The sequence below is a fragment of the Anabrus simplex genome, chromosome 14 (genome assembly GCF_040414725.1).
Source record: "Anabrus simplex isolate iqAnaSimp1 chromosome 14, ASM4041472v1, whole genome shotgun sequence".
Lineage (NCBI taxonomy): Eukaryota > Metazoa > Arthropoda > Insecta > Orthoptera > Tettigoniidae > Anabrus > Anabrus simplex.
Genome location: NC_090278.1, coordinates 45,661,110 through 45,688,896, shown reverse-complemented (window position 1 = coordinate 45,688,896; position 27,787 = coordinate 45,661,110). Strand labels below are relative to the sequence as shown.

Below are 27,787 nucleotides of genomic sequence, written 5' to 3'. Positions count from 1 at the left end.
CAAATAGAGAGAGTCACCAACAGGTTTTTGATAAAATGTATATATAAATATTATTAAATTTCAGATATCAGGAAATATTATAAGGTAAAGGGGGAACAGAAGGGTAAAAGGAAATTGTCAACTCAGTCTAGAGGAAGGAAAAACTCATTATATAATTAAACTGAATTTGAATAATAATCAGCCACTAGACTGGTCTCTAGTCTAATACCATACAGGGCAAAATCAAGGGAGAATCTTGGTGGTGATTTATTACAATAATAAAGAAAATCTTATCAAGAATAGAAGGGAAACCATGGGTATAAGATAGCATGCCGTAAGGTTTGTTGCGACTTGGGCAAGTGGCTCACATGTGTAAGTTAGTCACTAACAATACTTCCATCAGGTAACATTTGGATAACCAAGAGAGACTTAATATACTAATAATAAAATGTTAATTATGCATTTATACCAATCAATAATAAAATGTTAATTACACGTTTATACCAATCAACTCCACTGGGATTACCTTGAAATGTATCTCAAATTGCACGTCCAGTGAGGAGATAGATGGATGGTGTCAGATTGAAGCTCACATTACTGCCCAAATCAGCCCCAGGACTGAGGATATGTTCAGTGCAGATACCCTTCATACCAGAAGGAGATAGGGTAAGTAATAAATAAATGATGTAGGAACTAACCCACACGATTTTAATACTAAGTAGACAATGGAGCAGGAAGAAACCATCCCAAAAGACCCGTAGACAATTGGTAGGTCAGGTCAAGTTACTTTAGGGCGGTAGGATTATAAACATGAAATGTTACAAGGAGAAATAATTAACAAATAGTAAATCCATCAGACTAATAGAATAGATTATACAAGACAAGTTATGACAGATAATATTGCTAGCGTACGTAGTACCCGTATTTACTAAAGCAAATGTAAGCCCAACCACAACACAACACCTACTTGTAATGATGTATGCAATCGCACTAAGGTGTTAAAAGGGTTTGTAAATTTCCTCAACACACGCCTCAATTTAAACATAAAGCCCACATCCCGAAATGAGCGCCTAATACTTGAACATACACCAAACATTACAGATTAAAGAAGACATATCTCCTCAGCTGTATTTTGTAACAAATTATATAATGTCACTGTTGGTCAGCAGGGCAGTAAAGGACACTACGTACGCACCCATTATGGTATACATCTCACAAAATTTCATTAATATTTAGCGGGGCAGTACCACCAATTATCAACACAACAAAGTATTCATATGCAACAGGAAATCACAATCGGAGATGCAACGGGCAGAAACAAGTACTACACTAAACATTGAAATTTTAATGTTAATAAATGGCAAAGGTTAAGAAATTAGGTCAGCCAGGATTTACCTCAGAAAGGTGTACTACCGGGCAAGTGGCTGTGCGATTGCTTGCATTCAGGAGATAGTGGGTTCAAAGTCCACTGTTAGGAGTCCTGAAGATTATTTTCCATGGTTTCCGATTTCTACACAATGTTTAATTATGGCTATGGCTGCTTCCTTCCCACTCTTTATCACTTTTCTCTTGCATAGTTGGCATGGGGGCAAAGACTGTAGAACTGGTTCTTGGAATCTAGGAGTTAACTTGGTGGGAAATGTAGCATTTAAATAAGACTTGGTCTGCAACCATTAATCTGGTGGGCTTATGTCCTTGGTCTTATCTTTTCTGTACTTTATCATATGACCTGGCTGTCCTTATTTTAGCCTCATTCCACAATTTACGAGCATCATTAGGACAGATAAATCAGGCAGAAGATCATCAATATGAAGAATATTTGACAAGGGTGAGAAGGGAGTGTAAGAAGACAGTGCCATGTGACTCATGGGTGGCAGAATTGAATACATACATAAGATAACCAGTACAAACAGGAATCCCACTTGGTTTGGTTAGCATGGTGGTATGCTATAAGAGCAGACTTCAAGTTTCTGTTCATCCTCTCGGAATAGGAGGGGTTAGGGTGATACAAGGTGGTGATAATGAGCGAAATGCACAAGTCCGATAAACATATCTTGGATGAGTGGCTAGTAAATGTGCTGGGGTTATCAGATACTAAAAACTTGGAGGCTCAAATTAAGTATAAATAGAGTTCAGGCAATTAATAGTGGTTTGAGAGTTTGCTGATTTGGTTGGAAAAATCAAACAGAAGTGAGCAAATGCATCAATACACAGGGTGGCATGAGTATTCCCACACGAGAAACAATATAATCTATAAACAATCTTTCCATACGGCTGGACGTCTGGGAGGAAGTGTTCAGGTTTGGTTTACTAATAGCGCACATTCTGCAAAACTTGACCATGTCTCTTATCTTTTTCTAGATGAAAGACTGTCGTATCTAATGCCCATCTGAAAGAATCACCAAGAGGTGCAACAATTTTCAGTGTTATGTCATTGTACGCTTTGCAGCGGAGTAGACGATAGAATATAACTTTACCGAATCGCCAGAATTGATTGTTTCTAGAATGACTTTCAGCTCAAATATTCTTTTTACAGTACGGGAAAATTTGATAAAGTAGCGTTGATGTTGCAGGATTGGTTTAGAGAACCTTTTCTCTATCTGGATTTTTTGGAAGACCGTTTACCGTGTTGAACATTTGACTAAACCCGTCATCAATCTCAGTGCCTGCCCCACAAACGAGGCGGTTGTTAAAGTAAAGTGCAGAAATTGCTAGCGCCCATCGCGTCAACCTAGCAGTGCGACTAGGCCGATTCAAAATTCACTTGCTCCGTGTACATTTGAAAATTATCCAAAATAAAGGGGACACGTAGGCACTGAATGCATAGCGGATGGGCCTTCTAAGAATATCTGTATCCTGGAATAGGACACCGGCAATAGTCGGCATATAGTGACTAACTTAATAGGTTTCATTCATTTTATGATTTGAAAATTGTTCTATTTTTTAAGTTTTAACTAAATGGCACAAAACAACAAATTCAAGATTTCTGTGTTTTGTTGATGACTGTATCAGGTCCGCTCTCGAAACATGTACGGTAGGTACCAGGCGGAAGAGTGTTTCATAGGTCAGTACGGACAGTTGCTCTCAGTTGCTGCAGACATGATAAGGACTGTGGATTACTTCATCGAACATGCTACATACATCATACAGGTCTTGTCATGGGATGAACCTCTTCCACTGTTGCCTGTCCTGCACCAAGTTTTTCATGTCCAAATATTTATTTCCTTGGATATTGTCCAGCATTTGATAATTTTTCCTTCCCCTTCCTCGTTTGCCTTTCACCATTCCTTCTATTCCTTCTTTCAGTAAACAGTCCCTCCTCAAACAATGTCCGATCCAGTTCATTTTTCTCCTTCTAATGGTTTGTAACATACTTCGTTCTTCTCCAACTCTTCGTAATACCTCCTCATTCCTTACCCGGTCTTCCCATTTCACTCCTTCTATTCTCCTCCATACCCACATTTCTAGTGCCTCCAATCTTCTCTCATCTTTCTTTCTCAATGTCCAAGTCTCTGCGCCATACAGCGCAATGCTCCAAATGTAACACTTAGCAAGTCTTTTCCTCAAATCTTTGTTTAGTGGTCCACAAAATAATTTTGATTTTTTCTTAAAAGCCTTCTTTTGCGACGGCAATTCTTTTCTTAATTTCTGTCGTGCAATACATGTCATCTCTTTTCATACTTCCCAAATACTTGAAGTTACTGACTTGCTCTATTTCTTCTCCCCCTATACTAATATGACAACTTCTACCTTTTCCTCCAATTATCATACTTTTGGTCTTCTTATTAATTCTCATTCCATATTCTTCTAGTTTCATGTTGAGTTTATCTAACATTTGTATCATTTCACGTTCCCCTCTCCCATCACAACCATATCATCTGCAAATCTTATACATTCTACTCTCCTACCTCCAACACAAACTCCACGTTTTCCATTAAAACTTTCATTGATTATTTCTTCGAGATAGATGTTGAACAGTATCGGTGATGAAGAGCAGCCCTGTCTTACACCTCTTCCTAATTCAATTTCTTCACTCAACTCATCTCCTATTCTCACTCTTGCTCTCTGGTTTAAATACAAATTCTTTATTAGCCTTCTATCCCTCCAATCAACTCCATGTTTCTTCAGGATTGCCATCAATTTGTCCCATCTGACACAGTCAAAAGCCTTCTCAAGGTCAATAAATACAGCATAAACCTTCCTGTTTTTCTCTATGTACCTCTCTCCCATCACCCTCAGAAGTCCAATGGTGTCTCTTGTTCCAACTCCTCTCCTGAAACCAAACTGTTCTTCACCTACAAAGTTATTCAGATTTCCATATATCCTTCTGTTGAGCGTCTGCAGTAAGACTTTGGCTGCATCTGAAATTAGACTCAATGTCCTATGTTCTTCAAATTTTTTGCTGTTCTTTTTCTTTTCCATAGGGATTAAGATGATTTCACTAAAGTCCTTTGGCCATTTTCCTGTCAAGTATATTTGATTACATAATCCTGTCAACTCCTTTCTTCCTTCGTTATTTAACGCTTTTAACAGTTCAACAGGAATCTCATCTATTCCCATTGCTTTTCTATTTTTCGTCTCGTTCAGTGATGCTTCGATCTCTCTTCTCAGTATGGTTTCCCCTTTATCATCCCCTTTAACCATATCTTCCTCCTCTAATTCAAGTTCTTCTTCATTTGGTCGGTTGTCCCGATCATATAGCCATTCTATGTATTCTTCCCATCTTTTCCTTATTTCTTGGGGTTCATATATCATTGTGCCATCTGTAGCCTCTATTTCCTTATTGCTGTTGTTCCTTCTCTTTTCTCTGAATACTATATTTGTTGCTTCTTTGTACATCAAGTCATATTTCCCTTCTTTTTCCAGTTGCTCTATCTCATCACACTTTTCTGTCAACCATTTCTTCTTTTGCTTTTTCTGTTTCTCTTCTTAATTCAGTATTTAACTTCCTGTAGTTACGCTTTCCCTCGTCTTTGTCTTTCAGTTTCTCAATATTAATTTCTTCTCTCTTCTTTCCTTTCCATACTATTTTCAATTTAATCATTACCTCTGCTACAACTAATATATGGTCAGAATAAATGTCTGCTCCTGGGTAATATTTAGCATTGTTTAGGCAGTTCCTGTACCGTTGTTGTATCATTATAGAATCAGTTTGATATACAACTCTACGTTAAGTGCAAACATTACCAAGTAAGACATTGTCTCTCTCATAAGCCCAGACCATCCAGCAGCAGCTATACAGGAGGCGCACACATAGTTCTTGACCTTGTAAGGAGCGTGTACATGTCATCAGTAATACCAATATAAATAATGGTCTCTCTTAGTGCATTGGCACTGCCGGTGGCTCCAAGTAGCCTACGTAGTGGCTTCCACAGTATGCACTAGCCAGCTTCTTGGTAGGTGTGCTAGGTACCAACTGACGAGCTCAACCTATCACACGAGTGCGAAACGGTGGCAACCAGGAATGAGTTAGCTGGAAAATTTAAAATGTCCAATAACGGACCATTTGTATTGGTATTATAAATTTACTCATTCATGACAAATATTTCAAATTCCCTACGGTAATCAACATCTATATCATCTGATGGCCAAGCAGGCATCAATTTTTAGTAGTGAGACAAAGTCTCTCATAGTGCATTGGTACTGCCGGTGGCTTCAAGTAGCCTACGTAGTAGCCTCCACGGTATGCACTAGCCATGCGTCTTGGTAGATGTGCTAGGTACCAGCTGATGAGCCCAACCTAGCACACGGGGGCAAAACGCTGGCAACCAGGAATGAGTTAGCTGGAAAATTTATAATGTCCAATAAAGGACCATTTATATTGGCATTATAAATTTACTCATTCAGGACAAATATTTCATATTCCCTACGGGAATCAACATCTATATCATGCATCAGTAGCCATTCTGCCTCTCAGCTGTCAACATGCTGAGACAGTTATTATTGAAACACCATACTATCACATGTAAAAGTTATTTTTAAGTAAGAGTCGGCTCAACAGATATGCGATGCATTTGTTTACCAATTTTCTGGGCAGCACAGATCACGTAATTATTGTATAAATAAATTTGAAACTACTGGCTCAGTGCTAGATGACATTGGTGCGACTGAATCACTCACAAGTGTCTTGTGCACAAAGCTGTTACACACCAAACCGCAGAGGTTTAAAATCCGCTGATCTAGCTACAAAGGTGAGATATTGTGAGTGGTGGTCGTTATTCGACCTACACCTTTTTTTTTTATGAGGCCTGGTTTCATTGTGTGAACAGTTATAACTCTCACTATTAGTGTGCGGAAATTCCTAATGGTGATTGTGAAGGATGACACCTCCAGCAGCTAAGATTTCGTATTGTATACACAGTTAAGTTGGGCTGAGGCAGCTGCTGTAGCGCAGAGCACAAACGCCAGGCGCTTGGTCTGGGTTTACAGGGGACACCCTGTAATTGCTAGAACCTTAATTCTAAATTTGAATTCCGTTAATTGTTTTCACATGTTTCATCATGTTTTTCCTCATGTATTATGTTCAGCCCGTTGTATGTTTTAAGGCGAGGTGGCTGTAAAAGCTGTGTAGGTATTATTTGGTTAGGTAACCTAATCACCATTTAAAATGTGTTGAAATTTAATATGTTTTGTGATTTTTCTGTGTGACAGCTCACATTACCTTAATTCTATCTGAACCATATATTCATTTATTTGTGCAAGTCACTTTGTTCGCCCTTCAACTTAATTACTATGTCCCGTTTTGCCATATTCCATTAGTTCTGCCATTGGTACTTCCTATAATTGCGTAGGAAGTCACGTGGTATGAATGTCGATCCTCGTAAGAATTATATGAAAAGACAATCAGTTGACTGTGAGCTAATGTGGCTGCAAGATGCTCACTACGCGTGGTATGTAAAAATCTAGCCATGCAGGTAGGGGCACGCACCTATGAGTTTGCATTCCGAAGATAATGGGTTTGACCCCCACTGTCGGCAGCCTCGAAGATGGTTTTTCATGGTTTCCCGTGATCACACCAGGCAAATGCCCGAAATCAAGTAATGTACTTACCTGAGGGTAAATAGCTATTACACTGCCTGAAAAATAAGGAGAAGGTGAGATTTATTGGAATTAAAAGAAAAGGAATTTCCAATTGGTCTTCAGATTTCTCATATACAAATTAAACATAATTATATTGAAAATAAATTAAATTATTTTCTTTCTTTTCAGAAACTGGTATCACAATGGCGAGCATGTGACTTTGCCTGCTCCAGATACAGGTGGGGCTAGAGCAATGGTTGAGACTCTTGGTTTACATCGTGGAGGCCAGCTTTCCTCTTCAGAATTGGAAACATTAACCAGTATCCAGGCAGAACATAAAGGTTATGCCACAACTGTAGGAGAGGAAGGCTCTTTGCAAGATGAAGATTTGGGTGCTGGTGAGGACAGTTTAAGTCCAGAAGGAACAATTGAATCTGTTGTGAAAATGTCAAGTAGGAGACATGGGTGGGGTGAAACTTCTTCTCCTGAAGCCATTTTACCTGACATTATGGATGAAACAACTCAAGAAATGGATATTTGTGATATTGCTATGTCTCCTCCATCACCTGAGCAGGATCTCACATTTAAGTTATCCTCTTCACCTTCTCATCATCAGCAATCATACCCATATAATCGTTTGAACTCTCAAACTACGAGTAGTGTGCCAACCAGAGTTTCGACGTGTGGTGGTCAGAAAACTTCAGGATTTTCAAGTAATGTGGCTGTCAGTTCAGTGCCTCAGTTTCAGTCACTTGAGACAACTGGCGGAAATATTGTTCAACTTCAACCTTCGGGAATTAGCAAGCAAGGTGTGGCAACCAATTCCAGTAATATGGCTGTCAGTTCAGTGCCTCAGTTTCAGTCACTTGAGACAACTGGCGGGAATATTGTTCAACTTCAACCTTCGGGAATTAGCAAGCAAGGTGTGGCAACCAGTTCCAGTAATATGGCTGTCAGTTCAGTGCCACACTTTCAGTCACTTGAGACAACTGGCGGAAATATTGTTCAACATCGACCTTCGGGAATTAGCAAGCAAGGTGTGGCAACCAGTTCCAGTAATATGGCTGTCAGTTCAGTGCCACACTTTCAGTCACTTGAGACAACTGGCGGGAATATTGTTCAACATCGACCTTCGGGAATTAGCAAGCAAGGTGTGGCAACCAGTTCCAGTAATATGGCTGTCAGTTCAGTGCCACACTTTCAGTCACTTGAGACAACTGGCGGGAATATTGTTCAACATCGACCTTCGGGAATTAGCAAGCAAGGTGTGGCAACCAATTCCAGTAATTTTACACCTGGACCTTGTCAGGGAATTAAACCTCTTCTGGCTACCATCAAACATCCTGCAACCTCTGGATCTGGTCAGATGAGGAATGTGTATACCATAACTGGAAATCAACATAATCAGCAAAGCACGCCCTTAATGCTGGCCACATCGCTGTCAGGAAATACCTCCATTACTGGTAAGCCAACTAAGATCATCAGTTCTGGCCAACGAACAATTCTTGCTAGTCAAACAAAGGTTATTACTCTCGCTCAAGCCCAGAAGTTGGGTTTAATATCACCAACTAAACTTCAGCAGATTATGTCTGCTTCATCAAATAAGCAAAGTATTCCTGTGAACAAGCTGGTTTCATCGGAATCAACGATCACAATGATGCCTGCTTCTACAATGGTGAAGTCTTCAACAAATATCCTGCCTGTACCTGTTAGCGGAATAGCACAGTCAAAGCCTGCTACAGTGTCAGTAGCCACTGTGCATGGAGGTACAGCTGCTGTCACAACTGTTAACACTGACGTGAAACCCCTTGCGAGTTCTCAGAAAGTTGTTATAAGTCAGGGTCCTGGAACTCTTCAGGGTATGAAACGTCTTCTGGCTACCATGAAACGTCTTGCAACCTCTGGATCTGATCAGATGAGGAATGCGTATACCAAAGTCATTATAACTGACAATCGGCATAATCAGCAAGGCAAGCCTGTAATACTGGCCAAATCACAGTCGGGAGATACTTCCACTACTGATAAGCCAATCAAGATCATCAGTAGTACTTCTGGCCAAGGAACACTTCTTGCTAGTCCAATGAACGCTATTACGCTTCCTCAAGCCCAGCAGTTGGGTTTAATATCACCAACTAATCTTCAGCAGATTATGCCTACTTCACAAAATAAGCAAAGTGTTACTGTTAACAAGCCAGTTTCTTCGTCATCAAAGAACGCAATCATGCGTTCTTCTACAATGGTGAAATCTCTAAGAAAGATCCTGCCGGCACCAGTGAGTAGTATAAGGCAGTCGAAGCCTTCTGCAGTGTCAGTATCTACTGTGTCTGGAGGTACAACTGTTAACACCGCCAGGAAAGCCCTAGCTAGTCTTCACAAAGTTACACATCAGGGTCCTTTGAAAACTGCAACAGTGTCTGGAGGTACAACTGTTAACACCAACGGGAAAGCCCTTGCAATTCCAAAGAAATTTATTATACGTAAGGTTCCTTTGAAACCTGGGATAAGGAGAAGATCAGGACAACGCTTAAAGATACCTGCAACTCGAAATGCTGCGGGAAGCAATCCTATTACAGTGTCTACAGTAACGACTGTAGCACAACCTCGAACAACTACTGTGGATCCTGTGCCATCAATTAGTGGTTCAGTTAGACCGGTTGGTTTGAGTAGTGTACGTGTTCCTCCACGGACTGTTAAAGTAATGCCCATCGCCCCTGTAACACCAGCTGTGAGAACTGTTGCACCAGTCTTATCAGCAGGTCAACCTGGTCAAGGGATTTTCATGCCAGCATCTCAGCTGCCACCAGGTACAAATGTAAAATCACTACCAGCCACTGCTCTTAGCCAGTTAACATCATTGCCATCGGATGCCAGCAGTTACGTCATGATACCGGTAGGATATGTCCGGAAAGTTAGAAATTTGCAGCATCCACAAAGTTGGCAGCCACAACAACCACAGTCGCTACAACTTCCGCACCTGCAGCAGCCGTGTCCCGAAACCCCAGAATACTGGAAGTACTCAATGTCGTACAAGTAACAGTTCCTCAAGGAGTGTAGAACCTCTTCGTGAAACAAGAACTAGTTCTACAACCAGAAGAGAGTCTAATGGCATTGGACCCAGAAAACACTGCTGTTGCACAAAATCCCAGTCTCTCAAATTGTACTTCAACTACTCTGCTAATGGTGATTTCTGCCATATGTGAAGAACATTGACAACGTGCTATTAAAACATGTTTAGAAAGGAATCCTAAATCTTTTCGACTTGAAATAAGCTAGAGCATTGTGGATGTTGCAGCTGAAAGCGATCTGGTTGTCTGAATAATTGTTGTGAAAGTTATAAGGCAAAAAAAACCATGTTCAAACAATTGTAAATATGTTGGCTGTCAAAATGTGCAAGCATGCTGGGCTCAAGAATGCAGAGGTCCATGGATCGAGACCATGCTCTGCTACCGGTATGGCATATTAGCTGTAAAATTAATCCATGCCTATTTACAGCATAACAGAAACAGAGGCATAATAAAACAAGCCAAACCTTGATCTTCGTCCCAAATGCCAAAGAAAATAGAAGCAAACCAAGAGAGGTCAGGTGGATTATAAATATATTGGAGAATCTAAAGTCAATTAATGTAAAGGACCTGAGAATAAATGGCAGATATACTGCCTGAAAATTGGAACACCAGTTTAAGGAGAAGGTAAGGATTAATATTATTCTAATGAAAGAAATTTACAATTGATCTTGATAACATTAAGGTGATTACATTCAAAATAAATTAAATTATGCCTTTCCTTTCACACCGTTACCAGAAAAATAAAATCTAGTTCACTATTTATGAATAATTATGTAGTTGGTTTACTATTTGTCATGAAACCAAACAATTTGGAATCAGAACTTAAATCCTGGTAAATATACAAGATAAAATCTCAGCAAAATTGTAAAATGAAATCAACATTAATCCCTAAGAAACTCGAAAGAATAATGAATTAATAATCAGTTAAGCAGAGATAAATTACAATCAATACCCAAGACCATAAAATCGGAATTCGATGTCAACCGCCATCATCCTTTTACAACTACAAAAAAATTCTCAGCCTTATGAAAGATGCATGGTTGCAGCAACAAAGGCCACCTCGCTTCAGAACACAGACAGGTTTGCTGTAGAATAGACTAAATATGAACGAAAAGAAAACAATGTAATAAAATTGTGGAGCTTAGGTTCAAGCTCAACATCTTAGAAGTAAAAGCAAACTCTAATAGATTCTAAATGCTAACATGAAAGACCAAACAGTCAAATCTGAAGAAGTCCCTTAAAATATAACTTCATCTACAAACCAAACCAAACCCCACGGCACTTAACACCCTTGGAAGGACCTTCGCCTGTCCAGTGACCACTGCTCAGCCCGAAGGCCTGCAGATTACGAGGGGTCGTGTAGTCAGCACGATGCATCCTCTTGGCCATTATTCTGGGCTCTCGAGACCCGGGCCACCATCCCACCATCAGGTAGCTCCTCAATTCTAATAATAATAATAATAATAATAATAATAATAATAATAATGTTGTTTGAGTCATCAGTCCATAGACTGGTTTGATGCAGCTCTCCATGCCACCCTATCCTGTGCTAACCTTTTCATTTCTACGTAACTATTGCATCCTACATTTGCTCTAATCTGCTTGTCATATTCATACCTTGGTCTACCCCTACCGTTCTTACCACCTACACTTCCTTCAAAAGCCAACTGAACAAGTCCTGGGTGTCTTAAGATGTGTCCTATCGTTCTATCTCTTCTTCTCGTCAAATTTAGCTAAATCGATCTCCTCTCACCAATTCGATTCAGTATCTCTTCATTCGTGATTTGATCTATCCATCTCACCTTCAGCATTCTTCTGTAACACCACATTTCAAAAGCTTCTATTCTCTATCTTTCTGAACTAGTTATCATCCATGTTTCACTTCCATACAATGCCACGCTCCACGCGAAAGTCTTCAAAAACATCTTTCTAATTCCAATATCAATGTTTGAAGTGAGCAAATTTCTTTTCTTAAGAAAGCTCTTCCTTGCTTGTGCTAGTCTGCATTTTATGTCCTCCTTACTTCTGCCATCGTTAGTTATTTTACTACCCAAGTAACAATATTCATCTACTTCCTTTAAGACTTCATTTCCTAATCTAATATTTCCTGCATCACCTGCCTTTGTTCGACTGCACTCCATTACTTTTGTTTTGGACTTATTTATTTTCATCTTGTACTCCTTACCCAAAACTTCATCCATACCATTCAGCAACTTCTCGAGATCTTCTGCAGTCTCAGATAAAATAACAATATCATCGGCAAGTCTCAAGGTTTTAATTTCCTCTCCTTGGACTGTGATTCCCTTTCCAAATTTCTCTTTGATTTCCTTTACTGCTTGTTCTATGTAAACATTGAAAAGGAGAGAGGACAAAATGCAGCCTTGCCTCACTCCTTTCTGGATTTCTGCTTCTTTTTCAAAGCTCTCGATTCTTATCACTGCAGACTGATTTTTATACAGATTGTAGATAATTCTTCGTTCTCGGTATCTGATCCCTATCATCCTCAGAATCATAAATAGCTTGGTCCAATCAACATTATCGAATGCCTTTTCTAGATCTACGGTCCGACTCGTTGGCTGAACGGTCAGCGTACTGGCCTTCGGATCAGAGGGTCCTGGGTTCGATTCCCGGCCGGGTCGGGGATTTTAACCTTAATTGGTTAATTTCAATGGCACGGGGGCTGGGTGTACGTGTTGTCTTCATCATCATTTCATCCTCATCACGACGCGCAGGTCACCTACGGGTGTCAAATAGAAAGACCTGCACCTGGCGAGCCGAACCCTTCCTGGGATATCCCGGCACTAAAAGCCATACGACATTTCATTTCATTTTTTTTTTCTAGATCTACGAATGCCATGTACGTGGGCTTTGTCCTTCTTGATTCGATCCTCTAAGATCAGATGTAAAGTCAGGATTGCTTCATGTGTTCCTGCATTTCTTCTGAAGCCAAATTGATCTTCTCGCAACTCAGCTTCAACTTGTTTTTCCATTCTCCTGTAAATAATACGTGTTAAAATTTTGCAGGCATGAGATACTAAACTAATCGTGCGATAGTTTTCACACCTGTCAGCACCGGCTTTCTTGGGTATAGGTATAACAACATTCTGCCGAAAATCGGATGGGACTTCTCCTGTCTCATACATCTTGCACACTAAATGGAATAACCTTACCATGCTGGTTTCTCCTAAGGCAGTCAGTAATTCAGAGGGAATATCATCAATTCCAGGTGCCTTGTTCCTATTGAGGTCACTCACAACTCTGTCAAACTCTGACCTCAAAATTGGGTCTCCCATTTCATCAGCATTAACAGCCTCTTCATGTTCCAGAACCAAATTATCTACATCTTATACCTTGATACAACTGTTGGATATGCTCCTGCCATCTTTCTGCTTTGTCTTCTTTCTCTAAAAGTCGCTTTCCATCTGAGCTCTTAATATTCATACACCTAGATTTCCTTTCTCCAAAGGTTTTCCATGATTTTCCTGTATGCGTCATCTACCTTTCCTAGGACCATACAGCCTTCGACATCCTTGCACTTCTCCTTCAGCCATTCTTCCTTAGCTACCTTGCACTTTCTATCCATTTGATTCTTCAGTCGCCTGTATTCTTTTCTGCCTTCTTCATTTCTAGCATTCTTGTATTTTCGTCGTTCATCAATCAGGTCTAGTATCTCCTGAGTTATCCACTGATTCTAAGTTGATATTTTCTTCCTTCCTAACATTTCTTCAGCAGCCCTACTGACTTCATTTTTCATGACTCTCCACTCTTCCTCTATAGTGTTTCCTTCAGCCTTTTCATTTAGTCCTTGTGCAACATGTTCCTTGAAACAATCCCTCACACTCTTTTCTTTCAACTTGTCTAGATCCCATCTTTTGGCATTCTTTTCTTTCTTCAATTTCTTCAACTTCAGATTTCATTTCATGACCAACAAGTTGTGGTCATAGTCCATGTCTGCCCCTGGGAACGTTTTGCAATCCAACACTTGGTTTCTGAATCTCTGCCTAATCATAATGAAGTCTATTTGATACCTTCCAGTGTCTCCAGGTCTCGTCCATGTATACAGCCGTCGTTTATGGTGTTTGAACCAAGTATTGGCAAGGACTAAATTATGATCAGTGCAGAATTCAACCAGCCGACTTCCTCTTTCGTTCCTTTGTCCCAATCCAAACTCTCCTACAGTACTACCTTCTCTTCCTTGGCCTACCACGGCATTCCAGTCTCCCATCACAATTAGATTCTCGTCACCTTTTACATATTGTATTAAATCTTCTATCTCCTCATATATTCTTTCGATTTCTTCATCATCCGCTGAACTAGTAGGCATATAGACCTGCACTATTGTGGTGGGCATTGGTTTGGTGTCTATCTTGACCACAATAATTCTTTCACTATGCTTGTTGTAGTAGCTTACCTGCTGCCCTATTTTCTTATTCATTATTAAAACAACTCCTGCATTTCCCCTGTTTGATTTTGTGTTGATAATTCGGTAGTTGCCTGACCAAAAATCTTGTTCTTCCTGCCAACGTACCTCACTTATACCAACTACATCTAACTTTAGCCTATCCATCTCCCTTTTCAGATTCTCTAACCTACCACAACGATTCAAACTTCTAACATTCCACGTTCCGACTCGCAGAATGTCAGTATCCATCTTCCTGACGATCGCCCCCTCTCGTGTAGTCCCCACCCGGAGATCCGAATGGGGGACTAGTTTGCCTCAGGAATATTTTACCCGGGAGGAAGCCATCATCAGTACATCATTCATACAGAGAGAGCTGCATGTCCTCGGGAGGTAGTTACGGCTGTAGATTCCTGTTGCTTTCAGCCGTGTAGCAGTATCAACACAGCTAAGCCATGTTGAGTATTATTACAAGGACGTATCAGACAATCATCTAGACTGCCGCCCTTGCAACTACCGAAGGGCTGCTACCACCCTTTCGATGAACCATTCTTTAGTCTGGTCTCTCAACAGATACCCATCCGATATGGTTGCACCTGCGGCTCGGCTATCTGCATCATTGGGACACGCAAGCCTCCCCACCACGGCAAGGTCACATGGTTCGCAGAGGAGGATAATAATAATAATCGTATAATGTCTACCATGTGCAGACATTTCGATTTGATGTCATCTGGCTGTCTGCTCATCGATTTCGACGTTCCTTTTTACTCTAGGCCCACTAGATGGCAGACCGAGTAAATCAGATGTCTCTCGGGCATCTGTGGCTGAGATTTAATGAATTTTGTTGGGTAAATACCAAATGTATCACCAAAGATCTTTTACATGCCGACAACGTATGACATGGAGTATCGAATGTACTTTTTCTGCCCCTCAAAAATCCGACTACCTCTGCCGGGTTTGAACCCACTATCTTGGGATCCGTAGACCGACACTCTACCACTGATCCACAGAGACAGCTCTCAATTCCAATCGCTTAGGCTGAGTGGACCTTAAACCAGCCCTCCGGTTGAGAGAAAAATCCCTGACCTGGCCAGGAATCGAACCCGGGGCATCCGGGGGAGAGGCAGGCACCCTACCCCTACACCACGGGGCCAGCATAACTTCAATTCTAATCACGTAGGTTGCGTGGACCTCGAACCAGCCCTCAGGTCGAGAGAAAAATCCCTGACCTGGCCAGGAATCGAACCCCGGGCTTCCGGGCGAGAGGCAGGCACCCTACCCCTACCCTACGGGGCTGGCATAACTTCATCTAGTGTTCGCTAAATTCAGGAAAGGCATTAAATACGAAAAATTAAATTAACGTAAGAGACACAGGCGGGTACATAACTAGTACCATATGAGACAAGGCATTGTAATACAACCTGGCGTTGAACTATGATGGGTAGAAAGGGATTATTAATTTAACTGCATACAATATGTATTATACCCATTTGCATGGTGTGAAAATGGGAAACCACGGAAAACCATCTTCTGGGCTGCTGACAGTGGGGTTCGAACTCACTGTCCCCCGGATGCTGGCCACATTTAAGCGACTGCAGTTATCGAGCTCGAGAACATATGTCAGGCGTGAGGGTGTATACTTTGAAATACACAAGGAATTTTTCAGAAATCTTGCTTTTAATTTAATTTAATTTTTCCATTTCCTTGAGGTTTTCTTTCTTAGTTGGTCCCAGATTAATGTCAAACCATATGTCAATATTGGGCTGATTCTTAACTTTAACATTTTTAGTGCAGTATTTAATGATCACTTCTGTTAATTCGGTTGACTGTTCATAGTTGATAAAGCAAGGATAACTCTCTCCTGAACATGGATACTGTATATATTTTCATGAGTCTGTAATGTGATTCCCAGGTATTTGTAATATGTTACATAGTGTGGATTACGTAGTGGAAATCTGAATACGATCATAATGTTATATCAGTTTCGAACATTGAAATAAGCGGGAAAGGATGAAATGTGACCATTGACTAATGGGTCGTCGTGAAAATATATTACTACTTCACCTAGAAATAGACAGATACATGCTGGGATTTTATTTAACTGACGTGCATATTAACGAAGTTATGATATTGAATAAATACAATTTTTATGAACTACCAGGAAGCCCAATGCAAAACTTAAAATTTAGAATCACAGATAAAATCAGCTAAGTAGGCCTAACATTTGGGGGAAGCCATATCGGAGTCATCGATAATGGAAAAGTCAGACGACTAAGTAGCAGACATGTTAAAAATTAGTGAAACTGCTAGGTATTCATAATTCATCTACACGCATCATGGTATTAAGAATGCAGAAAAATATTAGTATGTTGAAAATCCAAGATGTTGGACAAGTCATTTTCTTTTCGGGATCAAAGTAAATGGACAGTCATGCTACAATCTCAGCATGACTAGGTTACTATTTTAATAAATTCCCTTAAGAAACATCATTATTAGCAAACAAGAAAAACACCGAAGTAGTGGTCAGGAGATAAAAAATTTTGCAAACTGAGCAATATGTACACTTAGTTTAACCTGGGTCTTAATGGACCCAATAAGTTACAAAAACTTATGTTTACACCACCCTACGTAGGGAGTATCTTGCTGCTACATTAGCTCACAGTTCTTGAGAGGGTGGACAATCAAACAACATCACTTCCTAGAAGTATCAACGGCATATGATAGGAAGCACCTGCGTACAGAACCATTGCTAGGGGGATAAACACCGTGGCAAACTCAAGAACTAATTGAATTTGATGAAAGGGGATTTAACGAGATATCGTAATTAAGCCTTAGGATGGAAAAATGACTTACACCAATAAATGCATGTTTCAGATTGAGTTAAGGAAACTCACAAAATATATTAAATTAAGGAATAAACATTGACATAAATTTCAAAAAGTGATTAAATTACCTAACCACATTGTACACTAAACAGTTGTCAGAATTTTGATGTGAACAATACATTAAATATATATCAAATGTTTGGTGACCTTTAAATTCAGTCTTTCCACAATTCCTGTACCGTGGTACTGAATTACTTTCTTCCTATTTGTTTTTCGTCGCACCGACATCTTATGGTGACAATGGGACAGGAAAGGGCTAGGACTGGCCTGCTGTGAAAATGGGAAACCACGGAAAACCACCTTCAGGGCTGCCAACAGTGGGGTTCGAACCCACTATATCCTGAATACTGGCCACACTTACGAGACTTCAGCTATCGAGCTTCTACACTTTTAAAATGACATCTCTCCGTACATTAGCAAGATTCTTCCAGTTATCCACTAGTTATTGAAAATGTGACTCTCCTTCAAGTATTTACATTTAAAAAAAATCAAATTATAAGATAAATGTGTATAAGTTAAAATTATCGTACAGAAGTTACAGTTGGTAGCACACTAATAAAACATGAAGCTGTATTAACACATGGGCCCGGTTTTGGCCATCATCAGCCATCAAGATTTTAAAAAATTGGGACAAATGGAAACATGAAAGACAATGAAACAAGCAAGAATATCCAAAAAAAAAAAAAAAGAACATATATTCATACATACATTATCATTATAGACTGCTATGCATTTCAGTGTTCAGTCTGCAAGCCTCTGTGAATTTATTAAACGTTGCCACAATCCTCTATTTGCAACTAGTACTGTGGCCTCATGTAGTTCTATACCTCTTATCTTTAAATCATTAGAAACAGAGTCTAACCATCGTCCCCTTGGTCTCCCTCTACTTCTCTTACCCTCCAAAACAGAGTCATTTTTTCTCCTAGTTAACCGATCCTCCTCCATTTGCCTCACATGACCCCACCACCAAAGCTGGTTTATGCATACAGCTTCGTCCAATGAGTTCATTCCTAACTTAGCCTTTATTTCCTCATTCAGAGTACTCTCCAGCCATTGTTCCCACCTGTTTGTACCAGCAATCTTTCTCGCTACTTTCATGTCTGAAACTTCTAACTTATGAATAAGATATCCTGAGTCCACCCAGCTTTTGCTCCTGTAAAGCAAAGTTGGTCTGAAAACAGACCGATGTAAAGATAGTTTAGTCTGGGAGCTGACTTCCTTCTTACAGAATACTGTTGATCGCAACGGCGAGCTCACTGCATTAGCTTTACTACAGCTTGATTCAAACTCACTTACTATATTACCATCCTGGGAGAACACAAACCTAAATACTTGAAATTATCTACCTGTTCCAGCTTTGTATCAGCAATCTGATATTCAGTTCTGTTGAATTTCTTAGCTACTGACATCAATTTAGTCTTTGAAAGGCTAATTTTAATACCAACTCATTGTATGAGGGCAGATCAGAAAATAAGTTGCACTTCCCAGTTATGGCCATTTATTACACCACCTATACAACAGCAACACGACTATAATGGCATACACTATAACGTCACTTTTACACATAGTGATTTTAACTAAGATAAACCACTCTGCAAATTCTGAAATGTCAATGCTACATTCTTCTTCCAACCTTTAAACAACAGGACGCATTTGGTACTAGATATTTTTATATTCTTGCTCACCAAGCTGCTTTTGTGTAAATATATATATAAATTGTAAAATTCTCAACTGTTCAATTGGAAATGTAAATACTGTATAGTTACCAACCATTGACATTAATTTTTGGTTACAAACATTGACGCCGAGCACTACACCCTTTCTCCCCTGATTGTTATAATGTAAATATTTTTAAAAACCTTATTCTCAACTGTTCAATTGGACAATGTAAATACTGTATATTTTCCAACCATTGACTTTAATTTTTGGTTACAAACATTGATGCCGAGCACTACACCCTTTCTCCTTTGATTGTTATAATGTAAATGTTTTTAAAACTTTACATTTTCCTATGATTGCATCAACTATTCTCCAGAGCACCCCTGCTGAACTCTATTTTAATTTTACGCATTAGTGCTGACTTCTTATTCCATAAACCTATAAGTTCAACCATCACTATTGTACAACTGTTTCTCATACTTAATTTTTGTAATGTGTATTAATAATATGTATTAATTTGTGCATGTCAACTACTAACCAGGTACCTGATTTTTGCCTTGAGGAGATAATTTGACTGATGATGCCCTCAATGAAGGGCGAAACATGTCTCAAGTGGAATCAGTAATAAATTCCTAAATGTAAAATTTATATGTATTGAATAGGTGACAGAACAAACCTTTTAGCATCCTACATTCAGTATCTTCAATACGGATAACAATGATTTTTATCACTTGCAACGCACAACCAACTTGTCAATACCGGATGGATAGAAATTTCCTCCAGCGTTCTGCAACCACTCGGAGACAGCGGCCTTCACCTCCTCATCGGTCTGGAAATGTCGACCACCGAGCTCCGTTTTGAGCTTACCGAACAGATGAAAGTCACATGGCGCTAGGTCGGGACTGTAGTGTGGATGTTGCCAGACCTCCCACTTGAAACGCTGCAGCAGTTCTCTCGTTTGGCGGGCCTTGTGAGGTGTTGCGTTATCATGCAACAAAATCACACCGGCGCTCAATTTCCCCCGGCGCTTCTCTTTAATCGCTTTACGCAACCAGTGTAACGTTTGACAATACGACGACGCGTTGATCGTCGTTCCTTTCGGCATGAATTCCACGTGCAGCAAACCCTCCATGTCAAAGAACGTGTCGCCATAACCTCACCGGCTGAAGGTTGAACCTTGGCCTTCTTACGTTGTGATGATGAGGGGTGAACCCATTCCATTCATGTTAGCTTCGTTTCGGGGGGTGAAGTGATGGGCCCACGTTTCGTCGCCTGTGATGATTTGCCTCAGAAACCCGTTGTCGTCTGCGGCATAGTGTTGCAAAAATGCCAGGGAGGATTAGAAATGTTGTCCATTGTGCTCATCGGTGAGAAGGCGTGGGACCCATCTTTGACACAGCTTATGATATCCAAGGTCCTCGTGAACAATGGCGAACACACTGCCATACGACATGTTCAGCTGCGTTGCGATTTCTCTCAGTTTAATGCACCGGTTCTGTCTAACGATTGCATTTACACCATTGACCTTTGCACGGGTCCTGGACGTTGCGGGCCTGCCTTCGCGATGGTTGTCCGTGATATCCATGCGCCCAGCTTCGAATTGCTGACACCACTTTACGATACCTTGCCGGGAAATGGGCCGCTCTCCATACACACCACTAATTTCACGAAGAATGTCCGGTCACGACCGACAAGGTCATCTCCATTCGAGACGACAACTTTTAGTTACAAATGTTATACACGTTTTATTCGTTGTATTGACGGTCTCACTACACTCCTCAGCATAGTGTTTTATTTAACAGTCAGCAAGATCTATTAGACGAGAGGACTTTGTACCTCAATGTGTTTTTAACTCACTAATCATGATCACTGTCACTTCATATCATTACGATTTTTAATTTGTTTATATATTATGTAATCACTTTTTTACTACTGAAGATGGCCTTGAGATTAGGCTGAAACATGTATAGACTTTGCTTCATCTAACAGATGACTTGACTTGTATTGATAGGAGGATTTTATAGATATTTTATTTTATAAAGTGATAACCGTCAATACGGAATGAGATTCATAACTTGCAATATTATAGTTATTTCTTTGAAAGCATGATTTGTAGAATTTGTAGTACTGATACACATAATAGCATAAGAGTATTTTTGGAATATTTTTCATTATAAAAGTAGATACTTTTCTCATTGTCCAGGTGCTTCAATAAATGATTAGGAAAGCTGCTATAATTTTAAATCCCTTGTTGACTTTATCCTTCATATACTCAAAATGTGGCAGGTAGAGCTTAGTCATCTCTGGCACTGAGCCCTCCATATGAGATCCTTATTTCATTGCAAATCGTACATAAACGTTTAGCTGCCATCTATGATCTCATGACTTACGTATGTACTTCGAACATCTGCTTGGCTCTAGTGATGGGACATTCAATTCATTTGATTCCGTTCACATTACTGAATCGATTCAGTGATCCGATTCACGGCTCATTGGTCACCATTCCTACTGCATCTGTGTAGTATGTGCTGGTAAGACAGCAGCAACAGCATTCAGTGCTCGCAGCTGCCATCTGGTCTTCATACTATGAACTCCTTTCTTAGAAAAAATGCTAGTTAATCTAATACATCGAAGGTGTCCGGCGATGCAGGGTGGGAAAGGTTAGGATTAGGAAGGTAGCAGCCATGGCCTGAATTAAGGTACAATCCCAGTATTTCCTGGTGTGAAAATGGGGAAACTACGGAAAACCATCTTAACGGCTGCCGACGGTGGGAGTCGAACCCACCATCCCCCGAATGCAAGCGCATAGACACGCGACGATATTAACCGCACGACAACTCGCTCAGTCATTTTTGAAAATATGTATTTTTCTATCAGCTGAGGAATTTTTTTAAATCGTCATATTTTGTATAGGCTACCCGAGATGTACAGTAGCCCACTGGTTTTCTGATTCAACATACTGTTATTGCGTCTGTCCACATACGATTGAAGTCTTGTGCAACGATGTGACATATGAACTGAGAAAATACCTAGCCGTTCTTCCCAATATAAAACAGGTACTTTTTGAGTGGTCATGAGCATGACTCATAGTCATAGAGCAGGCTAGAGTCTAGTTTAATTGTCAATTGTCAACTAAGTTATAATACTAAGATTCATTAAACTAATAAATAGTATAACCTAATAGCCTACCTACTTACTAGCTACTTCAGAATTATGTTGTGACTACCTTTTTAACACTGCAAATAAATCCATCTATTATTTAAACCTCCCTGTAAGAAGAGGACAGTGAATGCAAATGGGTATTATTTTCAAATGAGCTGAGCTTGAGAGTCCATTATACTGTAGCATACGATTCTTTCAGTGTAGCATGGCTCACTCTATGTCTCGCTGCAGTGAGCCGATAAGGAGCCGTGCGTATCTTGTGTCTCACTGAGCCGGCTCGTTCACAATTCTTTCCATGTGCCATGGCTCACTGAATGTCTCGCTGCAGCAGAAGCTCGGCTCTGCGCGTGTCCAGTGAGCCGATAAGGAGCCGTGTGTATCATGTGTCTCACTGAGCCGCACTCGTTCACGATTCTTTTGATGTGCCATGATGCACTGTCTCGCTGCAGCGGAAGCTCGGCTCCCTGTCAACGTCCAGTGAGTGCGCCACTCAGCACTGTCCGCTAGGAGTAGGCTGAATCGTGTGCCGTGAGCTCGCCGTTCCTGTGAATCGATTCACTCAGACAATTGAATGAATCGATACACTGCTTCGAATCATGCATTCAGTACCCAACACTACTTGGCTCTTCGCCATGTTTGCTCCGACCTGGTGAATGGACAACCAAGACGATATAATATTGTCATAGATCACAGATAACAATATACCAATATTATTAGAAACTGAAATAATCAACACAGAAGCACATAACTTCAGCTCCAACATATTAATTCCAGAAAAGAATTAGTTTGATATTTTAATTATCAACATAAAGGACCTTTGTCTAATGAAATTGAAACATTCGGTGATATGAAGCCAAGAATTACATCTCAGTACTTAACAAGTTAAAACATACTAATTCCACAACATCTTACGGAATACTATAAAAAAATTGAGAAACAGATCCAAAGAGATCATTATAATTTAACACTTACATACTGAAAAGAGACCCAATAGGATTGAATCTGGGGCAAAAGTTCCACTACATACAAAACAACCAGCGGTGAGAAGTCTCGTGAAAAGTGGACTAGCAACACACCTCTCTGCTTACAATTCTAGAAGAATTTGATCACAACAGTTGAAGTTAGTGGGGTAATGAAATCCTTAATAATAATAATAATAATAATAATAATAATAATAATAATAATAATAATAATAATAATAATAACTTCAAGAAACAAAATAATAGTAATTATCCAAGTAAATTTAAATCAACTTGATAATAAAAATAAGTAAATGAATAATTACAATAGAATTATAGCAATTTATAACAAGTAATAGTTTCATTACAATTGTCAATGAAGGCAGCAAATGTACAAATAAAGACATATAACATTGGGACAGTAGAGGTAGTACAGACGTGGATGTGGAGGACAATCAAAGGAGGAAATGAGACATGTTGCTCACAAGTATTCTTTTGAAGGAAATATTTTGGGGAGGGGAGGCAGAATAAGAACATGATGAAGTTCAGGCAGAACAGAGGTGAATAGGAGAGAGCAGAATGTGGTTTTCCTTCAGTACACAGTAGTGCTTGAGTTACATTGGAGCATTTTGTAATGTAATAAAGCAGAAAATCTCCTTTACCTTTTCTTTCTTTTCTAGGATTCGTATGTAAATAATACAGTTGATACTAACTATGTGTTCGACATTGAGCATCAGACTTTGATTATTCCAAAGGTGGAGAGTGACACTTTAGACCCAGTAGGGGAGATAGCTGATAAAGAACTCATACTTCCAGGCAATTGGCATAACACATTACAAACCACCTAGAGAAGCTGTAACATTCCCTACCTACTCAACAAAATGTATGTCAGTGATTGTGAAAAACTACACAGTAACAGATCAGTAGTGAAAAATTACAGCATGTCATAACGTTTGGATTTTGTTGTATTTACGCACTTGCTTTGTCGTGTTTGATGTTGTATAGTCTGGTTGTAAAGTCACTGATGTTAGGCTCCCTCTGGTAATCAGCAGAAGAATGTCTGCTCCTGGTTCTGAATATCATGTGCTGAAATATTGCTGAGGTATTGGACTGTTATATTGCAGAAAAAGTTGTGCGTTTGCCACTCCGTATCGCATATCAGCATGCTGATGACCTCTCATGACTTATTTTATGTTTACCTGACAACATTAATTAAAACTCAGCCATTCAACACACATCTAGTTTATTCCACTTTCGGAAAAATAAAACCATACATCGAAATTGGCGTGCAGGCAGCCTACATGACATCAGGTCAGAATGGCTGCGGAAGCTATGTGATATAGGATTCTTATCAGTTATACATCATAGTATTCATGATTAACCATTGTATGTGAGTAAGCTTTTTATTTGTTTATTTAGAGATTAGTGAAATAATTCCTGATGTTTATGAATAACAGGAGATTGAATTACTTTGTCTTGTACTCTATGAAGGCAATAGATATAACTAAACAAGTCAAGTTTAATAAGAAACAAAATATAAGTCAATTACTGAGGAAAAGAAGGAATATTGAAAGAGAACAAAATGTAAATAATTTTATAAAATGAAATATCCAGGGAAGGAGAAACTGTGACACTAACCAACAGCAATTAAATATCTGGGTTATTTCTGTAGTCAAAAGTCATCATTTTTGTTTAATAGATTGATTATACAGGGCGGTTGGGTATATGAGGATCAGACGGTTGGTCACACACAGGATCACGGTGTGTTTGATGTTATCAGCTGCTGAACTCAGATGGTAGAAACAAGTTGGCCAGGGGAGAGGTTTGAACACAGGATCACGGTATGGAAACACGGTGTGTTTGATGTTATCAGCTGCTGAACTCAGATGGTAGAAACAAATTGGCCAGGGGAGAGGTTTGAACACAGGATCATGGTCTGGAAACACGATGTGTTTGATGTTATCAGCTGCTGAACTCAGATGTGGCCAGGGGAGAGGTTTGAACATAGGATAATGCTCTCAAGCCAGTCTTCAGCCACATTGTCTCACAAAGCGATCTGATTGGCTAACTCTTGGAGCTAATGGCACGAGACACTGAATTATATTTTTCAAATTATTTATCAGCAAAACCAACACTTATCTGTCCGGTTCTTGTTGTTTCCAACCATCCTATTACCTAGTTACCTCTTTCCTCTCCTGTCCATCTTGATTATTTTTTTCTGCCTTCCACTGTGTCCTCTTACATCCTCCCCTGCTGTTCCACTGCAGCCAGGAACAAGAACATTTCACACCTTTCTCATCTGAACACCATTGCTCTATGAGCAGCCATTGTTCCCCATTCACAATTTAAAAAATCTTACGTTACATGTAAAATATATTAAGACATTTTAAATTTCTTAATTTTCAAAATGAATTTGTTTAGTATGAGTATTATTAGTACTTCAGGACATTTTTCTCACCATACAGCGGTATTTTAGAAGGTTTTACATGCGGTATAATTGCTCCGCAAAAAATACCTCTGAGCATTCAAATAGGACACTTTTTTCCTCCTGAGGAAGCAAATGCTAACGTGATTTTAATGATTGTCCACATTTTGATGTGATCCCAAAAGTGTTAGTGAAGTTGATCTTACATCCAGCTACCAGGTTTTACAGTTCTTGTTGTTTTGAATTTGACTAATTCTGAAAAGTCATAAATTACAATTCTCATTTGTTGGTGACAGATTGCATGATGGAATTGGAATTTTCATTTCAGTTTGTGCTTAGTAATAACCTATTGAAATCAGGATATGTCAGAACGCAGTTTAAAAATTATTGTAGAATATTATAGTAACTTATTAGAAATTAGAGTGCTTATTCTATTGTTTTGAGTAGTCCTACAAATTTTGAACTTTAATTGCAGCTTCCTTTTCTGTTTGTGCTTAGTAATAATCTGCTGTTATTAGAATACGTCAGAACATTGTTTAAAATTATTGTAGTGTATTGTAGTATCTGAACGCAGTCTAAAATTATTGTAGTGTATTATAGTATCTTATTAGAAAATAGTGTGTTTATTCTATTACTGTGAAATATTTGTGCAGTATAGTATCTGTGGTATCTGTAGTAACTCTCTTACTAGAATTCTGTTGAAGTAATGAGGATAGACATAACTGCAGTTTAGAATTGTGCAATTCCTATGTATTCTTCTCTGTTTCCAGTAATTAACAGCAATTTTCATTCTGTTGGGGTGTTGTAGGATTAAAAAAATAATTCTACTAAGTAGTATTGTAGTGTAGTAATAGTCTATATTAATTACCTTATTGTCGTGTGATCTTTGTGAACTATCCTAGACAATATTTACCTTCCTTTCATTTTTATTTTGCACAGAATAAGTTATCTTATTTTTTCTTTTCTTTTCATTATTCAGTAAGGAATGCCTAAGGGGTGCAAGTGTAGGAACTGTGGGTGTGGCCAGACATTAAGGAGTATGAGGGAGGAGTTGGAGAGTTTTGAGGGAGATGATTAGGATTCTCTCAGAGAACAGGAAGGAAGGTAGGCCTCCCTCAAAAACTGTACGGGATACAGTAGGTATAAAAGAGGGATGGGAAGGAGGGAAGAAATTGTAGAAAACAGGTAGTCTAATGCTTTAAGGGGAGAGAGATTGTGGGCTAAGGGCTCTCTTCAGGATCAGAATTCAGGACAGGTGTTTGTCAGAAATTGGTACGAGTCACTGCAGGTAGAACAACACAGGTATGATGAAGAACAGGGAACTGTTGTTGAGATATGTGGAAGTAGGAGGAAGGGAAATGGAAATGTGGAGTAGAGGATTGGAAAATACGGGTGGAACAGGGTCATGGGAGGGAGAAGAGGGAAGAGGAATTAACTTCTGCAGCTGTCGGGAGAGACAGGGCTGACAAGGAGCGAAGGGGATCAAATGAGGTAGGTAGAGTTGAGGCTCTGGTCATCGGGGATTCCCTTCTTAGGCATGTGGGGAAAGTGAGTGGAGGAAAGGAAACCAGGGTTGAGTGTTATGCAGGAATAAGGTTAAGGCAGATGTTGAGGAAAGTAGAAGCGAAGGAGGAGGGAAAGGAGAAGGTGGTAGTGTTTCACATTGATACTAACAATGTAGGACAAGCAGGTATAAGCACCAACATAGTTGGAGATGTGTGGGATCTGGTAAATGCAGCACGGGTGAAGTTTAAGGAAGCAGAGATTGTTGTCGGTGCAATACCGTATATAAGGGATAGTGACTAGAAGGTGATTGGGGATTTAAATGACACTATGGAGTGGGTATGTGGGAAACTGGGAGTGAGAATTCTCAATCCTAATGGGTCGGTAGGAGATAGGGATCTGCACTCAGATTGCCTTCACATAAACGGCAGTGGTATATATAAGTTAGGAAATTTGTTTAGAAGGGTTATAGGGAGGTACATTTAGGGAAACAGGGTGTCCTAGGGAGCAGTGATAAGGAAACAGGGAACTGAAGTCAAGTAGGGATGACACAAAATTGTTAGTGCTGAACTGGAGAAGTATTGTAAAGAAAGGAATAGAATTAAGTAATTTAATAGATATATATTTACCAGATATTGTAATAGGAGTTGAATCATGGCTGAGAAATGATATAATGGATGCAGAAATTTTCTCACGGAATTGGAGTGTGTATCGTAGAGACGGGATAGGAA

At 39.6% G+C, this 27,787-nt stretch overlaps 1 protein-coding gene and 1 long non-coding RNA gene across 2 annotated transcripts in view; both read left to right on the top strand.

Moving 5' to 3' along the window:
- Nucleotides 1-9,366, top strand: part of LOC136885399 (uncharacterized) — a 61,401-nt gene extending 52,035 nt beyond the window's left edge. Inside the window, exons 6-7 of the mRNA XM_067157911.2 lie at nucleotides 7,189-9,271; nucleotides 9,352-9,366. Of these exons, the coding sequence (XP_067014012.2) occupies nucleotides 7,189-9,271; nucleotides 9,352-9,366 (2,098 nt within the window). The remainder of the gene's footprint in view (nucleotides 1-7,188; nucleotides 9,272-9,351) is intronic.
- A 99-nt stretch (nucleotides 9,367-9,465) lies between these two features.
- The window catches only part of LOC136885286 (uncharacterized), a 52,437-nt gene continuing 34,115 nt past the window's right edge, over nucleotides 9,466-27,787 (top strand). The window contains exon 1 of the long non-coding RNA XR_010861523.2: nucleotides 9,466-10,688. This is a non-coding gene — a long non-coding RNA (uncharacterized lncRNA). The remainder of the gene's footprint in view (nucleotides 10,689-27,787) is intronic.